Source organism: Osmia bicornis, chromosome 10 (assembly GCF_907164935.1).
Source record: "Osmia bicornis bicornis chromosome 10, iOsmBic2.1, whole genome shotgun sequence".
Taxonomy (NCBI): Eukaryota; Metazoa; Arthropoda; class Insecta; order Hymenoptera; family Megachilidae; genus Osmia; species Osmia bicornis.
The window spans coordinates 1,910,754-1,930,414 of NC_060225.1; the positions used below are offsets into that span (position 1 = coordinate 1,910,754).

The 19,661-nt window shown below is 36.5% G+C and overlaps 1 protein-coding gene across 1 annotated transcript; it reads left to right on the plus strand.

Moving 5' to 3' along the window:
* Positions 1–16,455: 16,455 nt before the first annotated feature.
* LOC114881116 (odorant receptor 30a-like) lies at positions 16,456–18,683 on the plus strand. Its single transcript, XM_029197757.2, has 6 exons — positions 16,456–16,650; positions 16,802–17,054; positions 17,211–17,314; positions 17,696–18,010; positions 18,175–18,450; positions 18,550–18,683. The coding sequence occupies exons 1-6, from the start codon at positions 16,456–16,458 to the stop codon at positions 18,616–18,618; spliced, it is 1,212 nt and encodes a 403-aa protein (XP_029053590.2). The 3' UTR covers positions 18,619–18,683.
* The last annotated feature ends 978 nt before the right edge of the window (positions 18,684–19,661 follow it).

Below are 19,661 nucleotides of genomic sequence, written 5' to 3' on the forward strand. Positions count from 1 at the left end.
CGTTATGACAATTATTCCGAAGAATAAGTATAATAAGAGGCGACATTCCTAGCGGTACCTTTGAAATCGATCGGTGGGGGAATATGGGGTGAAACAGGGAACTATTTTTTAAATGTGCATATTATTCTTTTTTATACAGGTTGTCCCAGAATGAAATAGAATCCCCTGGTGATTGCCGAGGTGATTCTGAACAATTTTTTCCTTTTCCACAACGTTGGTTAAGGCTTCATTTTTGAATTATTAACGAAAAACACTGTCCAATTAGAGCGCGGGATGAACCGTGAGAGTATTGGCTATTTTTCATGCCTAGGATTTGCAACCGAAAAATCTTAAAAAATTCACAATCATAAAGAAACATGGCTAGAATATTCTAGAATTTTTTCAGATTTTCCTCTCCCGGTTGAGATACAGGGTTGAAACTTGGTGTACAATGGTTTTTTATTATAAACTATAAAATGGTGTATTGCTGAATAAAATCGGTTCAAGGGCACTTTTGACCATCTTATCCTGCTAACCCATACTTAAGATTAATTAACGACCAGCCTGATGGAATTACCTGAACATTTAATTACTTGGCAATGCTTCAATCATGCTTATCGAGCTTTATATGTAATTAGTCATATAATTAGTCATATGTATTAGTAGTCCTTGATAGTTTATAATTTGATAACGAAAAACTGATTTCTATTTTGAAGTAGAACATATTTAGGCTCTACATCCAGGTTTTCGTACATACAACCTAGTTTACAATTTCCTTCCTTGATTTATCTTACAATACTTTACTCATACATGCAGCCAAGAATCGCAACAGATCATTAATGAATTATAAAAATAATACAGATAAAAATCAAACATATTAAAACACAATAATTACTTCTCAATATCATATAAAAGATAAATAATTAAAACAAATTTGCAAGATATTTACTCGTAGAAGTTATAAAAATAATAAATTTCAATAGTTACAACAATAATTTAGTTACTAAACAAGTGTAAAATAAAAAATTGCAATTAAATAAATATTAATAAAATAATTAAACAAAGTTTACCGTCGCTCCGATATATTCTGACTGCTAGACAGCGCGTGTGGCTAGCGGAGGCTTTCGGATGAGAGGCCGCGTAACATATGTATGTATTCAACGGTCATTTATGACGTCATAATTTACCGGCAGATATGCAACAACATTTATTTTCAATTGCTCTTAGTTAATAAATTGTTATTGCTATATCTGACCATTGAATCTTATAAAACAAATAGGGAGCAATTTTTTGGTACCATAATATCTTTGTAAAAAGATACGGTAATTATTGAGATTAGGTTACACCTCACTGATTTTGATGAAATTTAAATATGTTGTAAAATTAGACATTTTGAACAACTCTTTCCCATACATATAATCGCCGCTCGGCCTTAGTTTTCGAGATATTCTCGAAAAACTGTTGAAACTAACACATTGAATTCTGGCTATCCGTGTGTGTCCGTGACAATGTACGCATCAGTATGGGATCGCTGTTTTTCTACTGTTTTTGCAGGCAGCAGCACGGCGACCGACATCAATATGTATACACATATACATATATTACGGGTGGGCTTAAAAATTAAATTTAACTAATTTTCATGATTTTGAATCTCAGTATGTGTGTCTGGTCGCCGTTAGACACCCAGAATATCACTTTACCCTAACCTAACTTAATTCACTGATTAGGAAGAGTAGATTGGGTTAGGTTAGGCTATATTAAATTCCCAGGTGCCATCATAGCTACGATACATTGAAATCATGAATGCAGAAGTACACAAGGTATATATTGGTCATTGGTCGCCGTGCTGCTGCCTGCAGAAACAGTAGAAAAGCGGCGATCCCATACTAATGCGTACGTTGTCACGGACACACACGGATGGCCAGAATCCAATGTGTTAGTTTCAACAGTTTTTCGAAAATATCTCGAAAACTAAGGTCGAGCGGCGGTTATATGTATAGGAAAAAGTTGTTCAAAATGTTGAGTTTTACAATATATTTAAATTTCATCAAAATCGGTGAGGTGTAACCTAATCTCAATAATTACAAAAGATACTATCTATTTTATCCGACTTCGAAAAGGAGGATGATACTCAATTCGATGTGTATATTTTTTTTTTTGTGTATGTTCACTGATTATTATCCGAGTTCGAAAAGGAGGATGATACTCAATTCGAAGGGTATATTTCTTTTCTTTTTTTTTATGTATGTTCACCGATTACGCCGAGGCGGATGGACCAATTGGAACGAAACTCTTTGCATCTTGTAGAGTTTGTTTCCCGATTAAAAAAACATTTAACATTCTTTCATTCCTGACGATTTTTTTTCCAAAAAACGTACTGCTTGTTGTACGTTCGGCGTACGTTCGCCGATTACTCCGAGATTGATGGACACATCTTGTAGAGTATAATTTCCGATTGGTCCTGTAAAAAAACTATTTTGAATTTTTTCATTCCTAACGACTTTCATTGCAAAAAACGTATTGTTTCATGTACGTTCAATGTATGTCCACCGATTACTCCGAGATGGATGGATGGACCAATTGAAACGAAACCTTTTGCATCTTGTAGAGTATTTCTCCCACTTGGTTCCGTTAAAAAGACATTTTGCATTTTTTCATTGCTAACGATTTTCTTGCAAAGAACATAATGCTTGATTTACATTTTTCACCGGTTGCTCCGAGACGGATGTACCAATCGGATCGAAAATTTTGCATCTTGTAGAGTATATCTTCCGATTGGTCCCGCAAGAAAATTTTTGTAGTTTTTCATTCCTAACGACTTGGGTCGGTCCCAACCATTCGACGAGGGTATACGTTCGGTAGAACAGCTGTTTTCATGGTCGGGTAAGTGAACTCCCTTCATTTATTGCACTTAGGTATGAATAATAGCCGCGGTAATTCCTCATTGAATGTTCAGAATCGACACAGTGACCTAGTGACAAGTATCTGCTTTCAGCATAGCAGGTTAATTTAGGAACGAATGCGTAAGTTTCATTTAAATGGTTTTCAAATTTTTCATCATTAACGTAGCCTCCAATTCAAACATTTATTAATTATTTCATTTGAATCATTTTTATTTGTTGTTTAGGATCCTTAGAATTTCCTTTTTTACATTATGACAGGCGACAAGAGATTAGGTTCTGTATTCATTTTAAACAACGACTAAAAATGTTCTACCAGTTCAGTTTTTTTATTGTGCTATGCCAACGGGGTGCCGAGCCGTTCGTTTGCGACCTACGTCAGGCCCGATTTTCGTAGCCGACACTATACGCGCTCGGATTGGTCGGTGTTTTTTGTTAATAACTCGAAAACGAACCAACATTTTGGCAAAGGAAAAAATTGTTTAGAATCACCTTGGCAATCATCCCACTTCGGCTGTCGAGGTAGTCGTGTGACACCCTGTATATCCGCGATGATCTCACTTGCAAAAATGTATGGAATTTGTTGTATATTAACCATCTGAATTCGGTCAATTTTTTTTCGGTTTATGGTTATTAGCTAAGCAACAAAAACGCAATATCACCTTACACTACCCTACAAATACTACACGTTCCACTAAAAAGTGTGAAATAAAATAATTTTTAACAAAAAAAAAATCCGACTTCGAAATGTACTAAAAAGTGTAAAATAATTTCTATTTCATTTATACCAATATTCCGCACTCTAAGGGGGTCATAAATTTCCTCGAGAGTTGCCTTTTGCCAAGTGATACAAGGTCTTGTCGTTTCCTATTTTTTCTGGGTCCCACGCTTTCTCGTAGCACATGTGCGTTGGAACGTTCTAGCGTCTTGGCGGAGCGCCTCCATTTCCACGTGCCTGAGGGTAGACCAGAGCCAGGAGAAGGGGCCTACACAAGACGGGGTGGATTCCTCCACCATTGGACGAGGGATGATCCTGAGGAAGGATCCGGGATCCACCAAGAAAGGGGTATCGACCGACATCACGCGAAGATCTCCTCCGCCAAGCGCCGAACGATCAGAATGATTTTGTCGCTTGAATCTGACAAGTTGTTCTCGAGTCGCAAATTAGCACATTTTGAAATCCTAGTTTCAAGATTATTTAATAAAGAGTTGAACTTACTAATAGAAAACAACAGTAAACAGCAGTTTGTTTAACTCATTTCGCGCCTTGCGAGCAGGGTGCTTTAGCGCCCCACGGGTACCCTTACCCACGTTCTTCAAGATCCTAAATATTCCTAAATACCCCCAAAATTCACACGCAACAGTTGATTCCCGTTGAATATTGTTTACTTGAAATTATCAAATGGGTCATTTGTCATAGGTTGCCGAAGCCTGAACTAGGATCTTCCTAGTAGACCAGGCATGGGCAGATTTTGCTCATTCGAGCGCGCTCCCGATTCCTCGCGAGCGGCCGCGAGCTGCCGTTGCATCGTCGATCGAGGAGAAGGCGTTTGTTCTACTTACAAGGAAGGTTAGGGAACCCGGAAATTCCAAAAATTATGAAACTTCGCATACAAGTACAGTAAGTCATCCGTAATACGACCCTGTTTTCCGTTGGTGCCATAATTCGGTTTTAAAGGGTGAAATTACCCCTTGAAAAAAATTCAGAACTTTCTTTTTTGTGGAATATCTTAAAAATGGTGAGAGATATGAAAAAAAAGTTTAAACAAAAGTTGCACAGTTCTGTTGTGTTTACAAAATGGCGTCAAGAAAATGTTGGGGGGGGAGGGGTAACTAAAAAATTATGCACTTTTCAAAAATTTTCTTGACGCCATTTTGTAAACACAACAGAACTGTGCAACTTTTGTTTAAACTTTTTTTTCATATCTCTCATCGTTTTTAAGATATTCCACAAAAAAGAAAGTTTCAAATTTTTTTCAAGGGGTAATTTCACCCTTTAAAACCGAATTATGGCACCAACGGAAAACAGGGTCGTATTACGGATGACTTACTGTACTTGTATGCGAAGTTTCATAATTTTTGGAATTTCCGGGTTCCCTAACCTTCCTTGTTAGTCGTTCGCTATTCCATGTAGTGGGGATAGCGCTTGGAAGAGGTGGGGTACATGTGCATCTCACCGTAATTAAACAAAAGAACGCAACGTTGAGAGATTTGAGGAGTGGGGCATAAGCCTTGTCTGTTTCATTTCGCGTAGCCTTCCTCTCCTGCGGTTCGCGAGACGCTCGTGAGCGTCGACGAGCGCTCGTGCTCGTTTTACTACTTGCTGCCCATGCCTGTAGTAGACGAAAAGCTTTTAATTTTGCGCCGCCTCCGAAAACTTTGAAATATATTTGGTATCCTATTTAACGATTAAGTAGATATTATTAATAGCTATGGAATATTGGTATAAATGAAATAGAAATTATTTTACACTTTTTAGTGCATTTCGAAGTCGGATTTTTTTTTTTGTTAAAAATTATCTTCAATGTACCCGCTTTTGTAACATGCATATGAAAACATTGTGATATTATGATGCTGATAGCTGATTATGTACTAACGATTGAAGTTTAATAACATTATTTCGAAGATGCAAGCTAATGTCATAATTTTTTAATATTACGAGGTCGGAAAATTTTCTGACAAAGTTCTTCCATATGCGGAAGCCATATACATTTAATGGCTGTATCAATCCTGTCGTTTTTCTTGGTATTGTGTAAATTTCCAAACCTTTATTTGGACACATTTTCTTTTAATGTTTCCGGACAATGACAAGTTTATGAGTCTATTAACAAAACACTTTTTGGTCCTGTATTGGGTGGATATACATTGATTAACCATTTATTGAATAATTTTTTTGTTAATTTTCTAGAAGTTGATGCCACCAAATAAACATTCGACGATTTAAACAATAACTCTGGTACCTTTGGCCCGAAATTGCCTCCTTCTTCCTTTAGAATAAGAAAGGAGAAGGTAATTTACCCGACGTTGAAACTATAGGAAGTATTGTGTAATTATGCGTCATAGCGGAAGTAGATTGGACAACAGTTTCTACAGTTTTTGATCCTTGCATTGCCTAAGTACGACCAGAATGCAACTCTAAATTAAATCCACTTTCGTCAGCATTAAATACATTATCTGCCTCAATATTTTTAATGTAAGTGTTAGATTATGGGGATTATTATAATAAAATACACAGTATATTTCAACACAATAATACTTTATTTTAAGGCTAGGAAGGACGTCTTCTCTCTATAACGTTTTGACACGAAGTGGCGAGAAAACCCGTAAGGACAAAGCTAGAAAAGTCTGTTGCCCACTTAAAGGTTCTAGGAAGACCAAGACTGCATTCAGTCTGTTACCCAGGCCCTCAGGTATAAACAGTCCCAGGCCTATGGGTCCGTTGACGTCTGGTCCATAAACAAAACATTGAAGCACGCAGTGTTTCTCAAATATACTAAATTTATTTTTGCTTTCTAGCTGACGCATTGTTAATAATCCAACAGTAAGGTTTTACGCGATTAACAAAAGAAAAGATAATTTCGTCCAATTTAGCAGAATCAATTTCGTATGAACGGGTAATAAATTTGCTTATTTTTCTAGAAACTATTCCATGAGCCTTTTTGAAATTCCATAACCAATGTCGAGATGCCTTAAATTATTCTAGTGTAATTACTTCACTTGCTTCTAAAGCCCATATTCGGATATCTAAATCGTGGATAATAGTATGACTTTCACTTTTCTCAACTTTATTGAAAACGTATTCTGAAATCTGTAATAATTTTTCTCTTCGGTTTCCACTTTTATTCAATGCTTCTTCTCATATAATATAAAAACGTAAAAAGATTAACTCATTTTATTCTAAAATATTATTGTAAAAAATTCTGTGGCTGTTCTTTAGAAAAAGGGGGGCGGAATTTTTGAATGAAAGGGGTCTGAAGGGATCGAGGGGGAGGCGCCGAAGACTCCGATTACGGAAGTGCGGAAACTATCGGTGCCTGTTTTACCCGACTTACACGCTCACCCGCTGGAAATCGCTCATGATCGACCTAAACCTAAAAAAACGTTAAAAAAATTCTAACCTATCCTAAATCTTACGGCTTACAATAGAGCTGTAATGAACCTTACGGTTGGGTTAGGTTTAGTTTAGGTTAAGTTAGATTAAGTTTCTTTTTTAACGTTTTTTTAAAGTATAGGTCGATCATGAGCGACTTCCAACGGGTGGGCATGTAAGTCTGGTAAAACGGGCACCGATAGTTTCTGCACTTCCGGAACCGGAAATTCGTCTTCGGCGCCTCCCCCTCGACCCCTTCAGACCCGTTTCATTCAAAAATTCCGCCCATCTCTTTCTGTAGAACTACCAATTCTGTTACAAAAACAAAATATTTAAAAAAAACTGTGTTTTACCTGCACAATTGCTGAATCGATTGAACTTTTTGGAACTTATGCTGCACATTTTCTAAACAAAATTGTTTTCTTTTTCCACTTTTCCATTATGCAACAGCATTTCCATTGTATTCTAACGTCACAATACCTCCTTCTTGTGCAACACAAGATCTTCTACAGGTTCTGCAACTTCCTCATCAATAGGTGAAAATATGTCGTCCACAAATTCCACAGAATTTGGTCTAAACGGATCAACGAATTCTAATGTATGATCGATTTCCATTACAAACGTCGTATGTATTTTCAACCGCTCTAACTAGCGCATCTTTTAATATATCGTGAAGTTCTTCTTTGTCATCCGTCCCGCTGAATAAGTAAACAAATTACATTTACCGGATTTATGGCAACCATTTTATTACATGAAATGTTCTCTTAAAAAAAGATTTTGAATCACTTTGTAAGATATGGACATGCAGTGTCACAGACTCCAAGAAACTGATGATTTTAACGATTTTCCGCAATTTTTTAAAGGCACAGGAAAACATGTTTTCGCTGCACTCTGTGTCCTTTGTTTCTATTTATAATAGAAGATGGATACTGGCGTATACAACAACGCAATTGGCAAAAAATTATTCACAATGTATAATTATTATTTAAATTATTTGCATTCAAGAGTAACTAATTTTAGTTAATGAGAATTACTAGTAAATACAAATATTAAAAGAATATAATCTAAAAGTAATTATTTATATTAATATCCAATCGTGTTAATAAATATGAACTTTTAATCAAAGAAAATGATAGATGGGATCAAGAACAACAGTTACACTGTCCAACAAATTTTAACTTTTTTTTGTGTTACGATCCCCACCCGGTGATTCTTATAGTGCTTTATACGCTGATTACGAATCTGCAACCCGCTTTGCTTCTATACGTGCAGTTTTTGAGAAATTTGATTTTGAAAAAAATACATATTTTTCAGATTTAAACAAATTTTCAGACGTAATTATAAAAGATATTGAAATTCTATTTACACTAAAAGATACACTAACTATCCTTAATACATTATAAATGTTTAAGTATGTTTAAACGATCATTAAACGCGCAGGGACCCCGATTTGGCACCTATCTTTTGGGATATTTTTCTATTTATCTGAAAAAGTAGAGGTCCAGCGTAAAATCGAATTATACTACGCGATAGAGTAGATTTTGTATCTTGAAAAACCACCCGGAGAAAGTTGCAACATTGATTATTTTATCAAGCCAGAAAGCGAAATACCTTCGCGGGAGACGAAGTACCGACAGTGGTGTTCCGCGTCAGGACGGTTGCTCAGCGTCCCGCCTAACGCAGTTAGCATTAGGGATGGGCGATGTTCGACAAAAATATCGATGTTAAAATAATCGATTAGTTAAAAAATCGATAATTGAACATCGATGCTTTTTAAAAAATATCGAAGTATCGAATTCTTCTTTACTAGGGCTGATTTTGGAAACATCACCCTGAGCACATTTCCTACAGTGTAGCCTAGAAAATGCATATACAGGTAAACAAAAAATATTACACTATCTTTCTTATTTAAGTTTTCCTAAAAAATATAGTTAAATCAGAATCGTACATTCAATGTTAACTTCGAAGAATATTAATGAATTTCCCCTAAGTACTAATAGTATTTTGCGAGTTCTTGAGCTGTAAGTGCAACAGGGTTGACTTCGTGACTAGAAAAAATGTTTTTATTAAATCCATAGGGAATGGGATATTCTAAGAATAGATATGCATAAGCAGCATAAACATCAAAATATTATGCGTACATTATAAAAGGTCATTGTACCTGCAATAGTAGAACAGATGCAAAAGGATTGAGATGATAAAGAAAATTATAGATGGAACATTTGGATAAGATAATTTTTAAATCTAAGATCATAGAATAAGAATGAAGAACAATTAATAAGAGTCACAAGAATATAATAACACAAATGCGTAAGGCGTTCTTATTTAGTTCATTTCGGGACTTTAGAATTTCGGAACACGACTTATACCGAATGAGCATACAACATTTCTCGAAAATTATACGCTCATTGAATAGTGCGCGTCGCGTTATCATATCTAGCTGTTCACACAGATAACACACGATGTCTTAAAGACATCCATTTTACGACCATTTTAGGTCTGAACGTCTTACGACGTTACCTGGACATCTTTACGATATTTTGTTCCGAACGTCGTTAAGACATCTGAAATTCATGTCTTTAAGGCATCTTTACAGGGTACGAAACGAACGTTGTAAAGACATCTGAAATTCATGTCTTTAAGGCATCTTTATAACGTACGAAACGAACGTATTATTTATTCGAACACATTGTTAAATGGAACGAATTTCAATGGAATGAATGCTAAATGTATTTATAAGTGTGACTGGTCAGTTCGTGTTGTTCAGGTAGCCCTGAAGAATTTTTATATGAATCTAACATAGTTTCATAAGAAGGGTAATATTGAAATGTGTAAACGCGTTTTTTTCTTAATACCATTACGATTCCTAATACAATTTTCAATCATTTGGGAGTGTAGCTGAAGAAATATACAATATTTAACCAATTGCCTTGGTCTCTTAAGATAGAGAAAAGCAGGATTCGCTATGCTTATCCGGCTAGACTCTTTTGGACAATGTTTTGAGGCAGGTCATATGCGTTCTGTCAGCACGTTTCCCCTTCTTAAGGAAAGGTCCTCCAAGTCGGTACAAGTCAGTACAAGTCAGGTCAGTTTCCTGCGAGTCGTTGAAGTTTGTATTTCGCTTTGTGTGTCGTGCAGTATTAGCTATTTGCTGTTTGTTGGATTTTGATTATTATGCAAAAAGAGCGTAAGTAAATAAAGTGATTATTATTTCGTTGTTATTATTTTTTAATATATTTTCATTATTTTCTGAAAATCTTTCATAGAATATTGATTCTTTTAATAATTTAGATTCCATTTCTGTTTATAATGTTTCCAATGTTGATTTCTGTATAATTGAACATGTACAAATTCTTATTTTAGCTGCTGCTGAAACGGCAAACCTTGCCGATAATGAAAGGACAACGGAGGTGTTAATCCAAAATTGGTTAAGAAGAGCTTTCGATAGAAAAAATGTAATTGCGAAACAATTTTGAATGAATACTTTGTATATTTTGAATAAAATATTATTATAATAAAAACGATTGTATTTTAATTAAACAGCATTTATAAGACATCTGTAGGATATATGTAAGATATCTTTAGGGTATTCATAAGACAACTTTAAAACGTCTGTAAGACATCTGTCGGATATCGGTAGGACATCTTTAAGACATCCCGTTTTCTAACATAGGATATTTACAGGACGTATTTCAGGCATTCGTAGGACTTTTCAGATATTCGTAAGATATCCTCAATATCTTGAACAGATATCTTTAAGATGTTTTAACGATGTTTCTGTGCTATCTGGGCAGTTTTCTCACAGAGATAAAAAATATCGATGTTATGTAAAAAAGTATCGATAATCGATTAATTGATTTGTAGAAACATCGATAAAAATAATCGATTATTAGGAAAAAAACTATCGATATTTAATTAATCGAAACATATTGCCCATCCCTAGTTAGCGTCGCAACCGTCCTGACGTGAAGCACCACTATCGGTAGTTCGTCTCCCACGAAGCTATTTCGCTTTCTGGCTTGATAAAAAAATCGATGTTGCAACTTTCTTAGGGTGGTTTTTCAAGATCTGCTCTATCGTGTGGTATAATTCGATTTTACACTGGACCTCTTCTTTTTCAGATAAACTGAAAAATATCCTAAAAATTGATGCTAAATCGGGGTCCCTCCGTGTTTAATGATCGTTTAAACATATTTAAACAATTATAATGTATTAAAGATAGGTATCGCTTGTAACCGTACATTTGTACAGTTACATAGTACAGTACAAAGTAGTACATATAGATTTTTCTTGGGAGATCGGAACTATAGCGATGGTATGTGATCGACACTCTGGTCCCAAACGACAAGCAGAACGGACGCTTTCGCTTACGGCTCTCTTCCAAGAGACAACCGTCTTAAGATTGCGATCCAGCAAGTCGTGACTAGAGCCCGAGCTTGGACATCTTCCTTTCATTTAGTAGTGGCCTTCTATCTTGGGACTCAGCACCCTCGAAAGATCGCTCTACGCAGGCATATCCGAGACGTCGTTGATTCCTAGGGAAACCTAGCCTGCGATTTAAGAGGCGCGTAAAAACTAATATTTCGCTGCACGGTTAGTAAATTTAAACATTCCTTTTTGCCTACGCGCTTCACTATCACGCGACCTTCGTGCGTCGTGATTTCGGTGTATGTTTCCGAAACAAATCGAGCGAACAATAACTCGTCCTTGGTGAAAGGCGTTTGAATCGTAGACGACCAACGAAATTTTGTTACCGTCGTGTGTATATTACTTTTCGCATTCCGAGCAGAGTCTGCGTTCTGAAATTTTGCGTTATTCTTTTTGATATATTCTCTTATATTTTCGTATATTTTCTTAAAATGCGTTATTCAACCAGTCATTTTTCCGTATAAAAGAAGACTGAGTTTTTTGAGTCGCGTTAAAGTCGCTCGACTGGTTGAAATATTTTCTTTTGCGTTATTATTTTTGTAATACATTTCCGATTCGCGTGTAAATCCGATCTGCGTGCCTGACACGAATTATTGACGATCAATCTAGTCAGGTCCGTTGTATAGTATATTTTATAACAAGCGCGTCTATTGAACATCTAGTAGATGAGAATTGCGTTCCGTTGATTGTTAAACGCGTAAACTGCCATAATATTTGCGGTGCTTCCACCATTATGTGATAGGCTCTTTTGCCATACTCCAGTCACTATTTTTTTTGAATAAATCAGTATTTTGTTACACCGCAAAATTACGTCTCATTACTGACTTCACCGTTCCTTCTGCCTTCGCGAACGCGAACCACTCCTTGAGAATCGTAGGGGAAATCGTACGCTCGTACTACTCGCGTCACATTCTCCTTCGCATCAGTAGCAAAAGATTAAACGCTATATTCAGGACAGTCTACAGAATCTTTTAGTGTAAATAGAATTTCAATATCTTTTATAATTACGTCAGAAAATTTGTTTAAATCTGAAAAATATGTTTTTTTTTCAAAATCAAACCGTATAGTCGGTTAAGGTGGTCAAAAGTGCCCTAAAACCAAACTCGACTTGCGATGAATCATTCGATAGTTTATCAAGAAAAAATAGTCTGTGCCAAGTTTCAGCTCTGTATCTTATCGGGGGGGGGGGTAGTTACGGGTAAAATACACAATTTTTTCAGATTGTTAGATTGAAACCTGAAGCCGTAAAAAATCAAAACCATCTAAAAAATGCTGAAGAATGGCGATTTGGTATTGAAAGAGATGCCATCCTACATTCATTTTTTTTTATAAGTGTATACCTATTATTGATACTACCATATTCAAATTTTTTGAGATAGTTTGGTAAGGTGCGCCATAGTTAAAAAATTCAAAAACCGATTTCTTCACTGTTTTTTGCGTGTTACAGTTACTTATTCGGCGAATTTTCGTCTGTGCTTTATCAAATACATGGTATACCTATACACTGTTCAATATTTTTACATGCAGTGGAATAGATAAGGAATTAAAAAAACTAAATATACCTAATTAATAAAAGTACTTTACGCGTTTTATATCTTAAAAAATCAAAATGTTTTGTAATAGTGTCGATGGTCTAATGGTTCAGGCGCCTGTCTGCTAACCCGATGCTGGGCTTTTCGTAGGTTTGAGTTCCGCACATGCTGACTTTGTTTTACGTAAAATACATGTTTCTTAGTTTCGTTTAGTGCAGAAACATTAAAAATCACATAATACACTAAGTGTATAAAAGTTCTTTTAAAAATTGAAGGTGTTTATTGTTATTGCACGAAATATGTCGAAAATATCGGTTTTTGATTTTTTTAAACACGACGCATTAGACTGAAAAATCTGAAAAAAATTGAGGACACCAGTCATGTTACTATCTAACTACTATAAAAGTAAAAATCTAGAATCCCGAAAGCTTCTACCCGAAATCTCAATTTTTCGATTTTTTTTTGCGTTTTTAATTTTTCACGCCTTGGATTTGCAACTGCAAAACCTGAAAAAATTCACAATGATAAAGAAACATATCTAGAATATTTCAGAATATTTTCAGATTTTGCAGTTGCAAATCCTAGGCGCAAAAAATCAAAAACGCAAGAAAAAGTCGAAAAATTGAGATTTCGGGTAGAAGCTTTCGAGATACTAGATTTTTACTTTTGCAGTAGTTAGATATTAGCATGGCTGGTGTTCTCCATTTTTTTTCAGATTTTTCAGTCTGGTGCGCTGTGTTTAAAAAAATCAAAAATCGATATTTTCGACATATATTTCGTGCGATAACATAAGAACCGCTTTCAATTCTTAAAAGAAACTTTATACACTTACAAAGTGTAATATGTGATGTTTAATGTTTCTGCACTGAACGAAACTCAAAAACATGTATTTTACAGAAAAAAAAACAGCCTGAGCGGACTCGAACCTACCAAAATCAGGCGCCTGAACCGTTGGACCACCGACACCGTTTCAAAATCTTTTGATTTTTTAAGATATAACACGCGTAAAGTACTTTTATCAATTAGGTTTATTTAGTTTTTTTAATTCCTATTCTATTCCACTGCATGTAAAAACATTGAACAGTGTATATACCATGTATTTGATAATGAACAGACGAAAATTCGCCGAATAAGTAACTCTAACACGCAAAATACTGCAAAAAAATCGGATGTTAATTTTTTTAACTATGATGCACCTTACCAAACTATCTTAAAAAATTTGAGGATGGTAGTATCAATAATATACACTTATAAAAAAAATATGAATGTAGGACAGCATCTCCTTCAATACAAAATCGCTATTTTTCAGAAAAATCAGTTTTTGATTTTTCACGGCTTCAGTTTTCAATCTAAAAATCTGAAAAAATTCTGTAATATGTGCATCACAAATAGAAATGTCTCTGAGTTTTTTCAGAATTTTCGAATGTCATTAAATAGGAGAAATTGGCCAAAAACTTCGTGATTATATATTTACCCGTAACAACCCCCCCAGATGAGATACAGGGCTGAAACTTCGCACAGACGTTTTTTTCTTGATATTGTTACGAGCCGGAGGGGGCGGCTGCGTAGCCGGGGCTTAATTTAGGTATATGGTAATTGTTAATGGCTTGACCAGTGTTGTTATTAACACTGGGAGCCTAAGGAAGTAGACGTGGAGACGAACCTACGTATGGCTAACGTAGGGAGCTCCAGGAGGTTGGCTATGGTGGACGAACCTACGTATGGCTAACGTAGGGAGCCACAGGAAAGGTGTAGAGTGGAGGACGAACCTACGTATGGCTAACGTAGGGAGCCTCAGGAGAGTGATATGCGGACGAACCTACGTATGGCTAACGTAGGGAGCCGCAGGAAGCGTTAGTATTAGGTCTCGTAACTTGATTGATGTACCTCGAGCGGTAAAGGTACACCTTAGTGGGTTTCTGGACAGTAAATATAATTGTACAATAGTATGTAAATTAAACTAGTATGAGTTTATTCTCGATTCCGGACCTTACAATTGTTGTGTGTAATTGTCGCGGTATTCAATGAATTGAACTCTAAGTTGCACGTTTGAAATGAGTTGAATAAAATAAGTTTAGTTTCGATTCCGCGAAGCAAGAATCTAATCCTTCTCGGTTTTCACGAACACGAGCAAACGGGGGCGGATTACAACGATTATAATAATGCTTAACAGCCGACAACGTACTGTATAGTTACTGTGAGTGCTTGAAAGGGACTTGAATACCCGATCTCGCAGAGTTTCCTCGTTGCAGAGATTATCCGAAAAGAACGTACTGACGTGTATCGAACTGATTCTAGACTTCAACTAGACCCGAGGTGCCCTTGTCGCCACCCTTTTTATACTCAAAAACTAGAGTAAAAAGGGTGGTGGGGACTGACTCTACGTGACCCGTAGGACCGCGCCCTTGCTTTGCGTTGGTCTCGAATTTTCTAGAAGACGGTTGGTGTCGGGTGCACACATCCGATTCCATATAAGGAAATTTCTTGAGAAGGGTTTGTAACACCATATAAGGAAATTTCCAAGACGGATACGTAACAAATGCTATCGAATGATTCATCGTAAGTCGAATTTGGTTTTGAGGCACTTTTGACCACTCTAACCGGCTATCCCCAATTTCGGCTGTTTTTCACCTCCTTAGACCGGAAACGGGCAGCAAAAAGATTGCGTTTTTATCAGGGGGACACCCTCTACGTATCCACAAAGTTTCATAATTTTTTGAATTTCCGGGTTCAAGATCGTTCCTTGCGAGTCTTTTCGCGGGACACTGTTACTCACGAAATTCTCCTCGAAGTATTTCAAAATACCTAACGTTCCTCGGACAGAGACCGCGCACCTCGCGACTGTATGGCCGACTGTGTTCGCTATTGCACGGGATCGGTTTTTTATGGCTGAAAATGCTGATTTTGCATGAGTTGAGAAAGAGCTCACTGACATATTGATTCATTGAAATATCGGTTCGTTAGCACCGATATTTCTCATATTTTCGGCGCAACGTTCCGAGAAGAAGAAAGAATTTATTGACGCTGGTGGCTCTAAGGAGGTTGGTCAGTGAACTGATTTTGCGGTTGCTAACCCGTTCGTAACTTTAAAACTGAATATAATATAGTTTTTTTTTGTCGTGACGTAACACACTAAAATATATATAAACACCCTTTTTTGTATTCCATACAATTCGCGAATCGAATATTATAAATGATTACCTTTCAAACTGGACACTCTGTTAGTTTGCAAAGTACTGATTAAATTTAAGACGGATCATTTGGGTGTGTGACATTGATAGCTACCTTAATCGGCTCTTGCATAATTCATGGTTCGAGCTGTCTGCTGTCGTTCCTATGACCGCAACCCCATGTTTTATGACTGAAGGTGCGCATGAGAAGGGAAAAATCGTTGTACTAGTTTATGAACGTGCCCTGTTAATTACAGTGGTGTCATGTCACTGAATATCTTTGTGACGTCTTTGATGTTGTTACAACAGCTACGCTGTGCATCAAAAGCCATGAAGTCAGTTTCCCGACAAGCACCATGGACATCACATCGTACACGGATTTTTCGATCACTTCAGCGACGCTTTTAACAAAGTACGCTGGAATATGGCTACCACAAAATGTGGCTGAAGCACGGCAAAGGAAGATATCCATATCGTACACGGCCGTCGCACTTCTGTATGGGTTATTCGTGAACGCGATAGATGTTTACTACTCGTGGGGCGATCCATCTGTAAGTGTCAGTGAGTGTGGTTGAGTCATTAGGAAAAATGTTTTAATTTGACATTGCACGAAGTGATAACTTTTTAAACAGTTATTTTAAAATTCTATTGATGAAAAATCTGTGAAGCTGCGAATCATCAGCGAATGTATTGCGTTTTCAGCGCTGTATGTACGCGATACTGAACACGATGTGTATCAGTATGACAATAATTAAGTTGCTGATCCTAAATTCTAATAGAGCTGAGTTACTAGACGCATTTTTCTATGCCCAACGGCATTTCTGGCATGGCAATTACAATTCCGAGGAACAACCGATTTTTTCCATATCTGTAAAATATTGCACACGGTTTATGTACTTCGCATTCGCTGCTCAGCCAGCTACTTTATCCGGATACGTGATTACGCCTCTTATTGGTAAGTGAATTAAATTAAATACATATGACCGTCATACGAGAATGATACTTTGATCTACTTTCCGGTGTGTTCTCAATTTTTTGATTAGTAACTATGTATTGTGGTTGTAACTGTAAAAATATTGTACATATATGTTGCTACTGGTTTATATTCCAGAAAACCTTGGACAAAATAAGTCGAACAGGGCACTTCCATTCAAGATGTGGGTCGACTGGCCTATATCTGACACACCGTATTACGAACTAATGTTTACTTTTCAGGTAATGTTAATTTTCCTTTTAAAACAAATACATGTGATTATAGTTATCGTAGAAATATAGCGTGATCGTTAATCTAATCAATCTGGAAATTAAGACGTTCTTCGTTTCCATTTAACACGTCAAATAGTAGGGGCCATCAGTGACCAACGTTAAAAATTTAAACTAATCGGAAAAAGTTTCCAAAGGTGTGTTCTTCCAAATGAGGAATAAATCGTGTTTTTTTTTTTTTTTTTATTTTTATTTTAGTGGTAATAAGGCTCGCTGGAAAGAATTCCCAACGATGCGGATTCTTTTGACCTACCTGTGTAGGCTTAAACACTTAATGATCACTCTATGTTTCTGCGGCTACTATACCATTGATTTAATAAAGTATTCGTTCAGGTGATATGCTTATACTTAATTGGCGTCGCGTACGTTTGCCCTGAAATGTTTTTATGCCTCTTTAATCTGCACGTGATGGGTCAATTTCGTATACTACAATACAGAATGTCAAATTTCTGGAACGTTAAAGGCAAAGAAATAGACGAAGTTATGTACGCCGATTATTGTTATGCAGCTCTGAAGAAGTGTATACAACATCATCAATTGCTTATTGAGTTCTGCGATAAGGTCGAACAAATATACACCATGTCAATCTTTACGCACATGGTATTTTTAAGTCTGTTAATGGGTTTGGATTGCTACGAAATACTCGTGGTACGTATTAAGCTTTACAAGGCTCTCCATAATGGACGTTCGTCTTTAGAGGAGGATGGGGTACTATCAAATATTTATGAACGTCCTTTATGGTTTGCTTTTAAGCTTTACAGTAATTTGTTATTGTTGACGCTATAGAAATACACTGTCGGATATATGTATAGGCAGACGCAAATCCTTCTGTGCGTCTGATGTTCATATTCCACGTAGCTGGCAGCCTAATTCACCTTTGTGTCCTTACGTACACTTGCCACCTTATGATGGAAGAAAGCACCAACGTAACTACAACGGCATATTCAGGTTCGTGGAGCACTTTGCCAATGAACAAAGCTGGCAGATCGTTACGATCGGATTTAAAATTCGTTATGATAAGATCGTTGAAACCATGCTGTCTGACTGCTGGTGGATTTTTTCCTGTGTCTTTGGAGACTTTTACCGCGGTAGGAAACTTGTCTTCATTCCTCTATTTAGCTTTGTGAATGGTACTACTTCCGAATCGCTCCGACAGAATGAAAAAATTTGGAACTTTCTGTTCACAGCTTTTAAGTTCTACATTTTCCTATTTTACCCTGATGAGGGAGGCTTTCATGAGAAACGATGACGAATAATACACAAAACAGATTAATATGTATTAACAGCGACGTTAGAAATATATAAAAGTGTAGGAAGATAATTTGAGAATATTTTTTAATGTACGAAAGTTGTTATGCACTATATATGTTCTCCATTTTTATGTACAGTAAAATATAGAATGTGCACGTTACAAGGAGTACGAAAAAATTTTTTTTTCTACCCAGGTATAGAAAAATAAGTCACGTTCCAGCTTCCTTTATGCCAGTTTATGCTTGCACTTTGCCATCACCTTAATTACTATCACCTTTGGTGCGCGATTGCTTTTTAGACTGGACACTTTGATGCGTTACGAAGTACTGATCAGATGCAAGAACGTGTGCACTTGAGGTGTACGACAATAATAGGTATTGTTTTCGATTCTTGCCTAATTAACTGTTCGATCTTCCCCGTATCGTTCCTAGGTACAGTGAATGTGCTACTATTATCATCGAATTGTAATCTGCAAGTTACATAGCAAGTAATGTTGTGCTTAACACAAGTCGTTGTTTGTATGTTATGTAGCAAATATTGGAAGAAATAAACCAAACAGAGTACTTCCAGTACTTCGGCCTGCATCTGAATCACCTTACTTCGAACTATTATTCGGCTTCCAGGTACAATAAATTTCAATTTTCGTTAAAAAAAATATATAAACTTTTGTATCACCTTCGTTATGCCAGGTACGAATGATTCAGTAATTTATTATTCATCCAGAACGTTGGTAAAAAGACCGCTATATGTCCACTAAAGATTTTATACAGGGTGTCCCAGAACTACCGTTAGTCCCTTGAAGGGGCGGTAGCTGGGATGATTCTGAACAACATTTTCCTTTGGCAAAATGTTGTTTGAAGCTTCGTTTTTGAATTATTAAGGAATACACTGGCCAATTCAATCGTCGGCTTCGAAAAATGGGCTTGGCCTAGGTCCCGAACGAACACTTTCGGCATCCTGCTGGTATAGCAGGAGTCGTTGAAAAAATAAATAAATTGAACTGATGTTATATCCTACTTTCAGCATAACAGGTTAATTTAGGGATGAA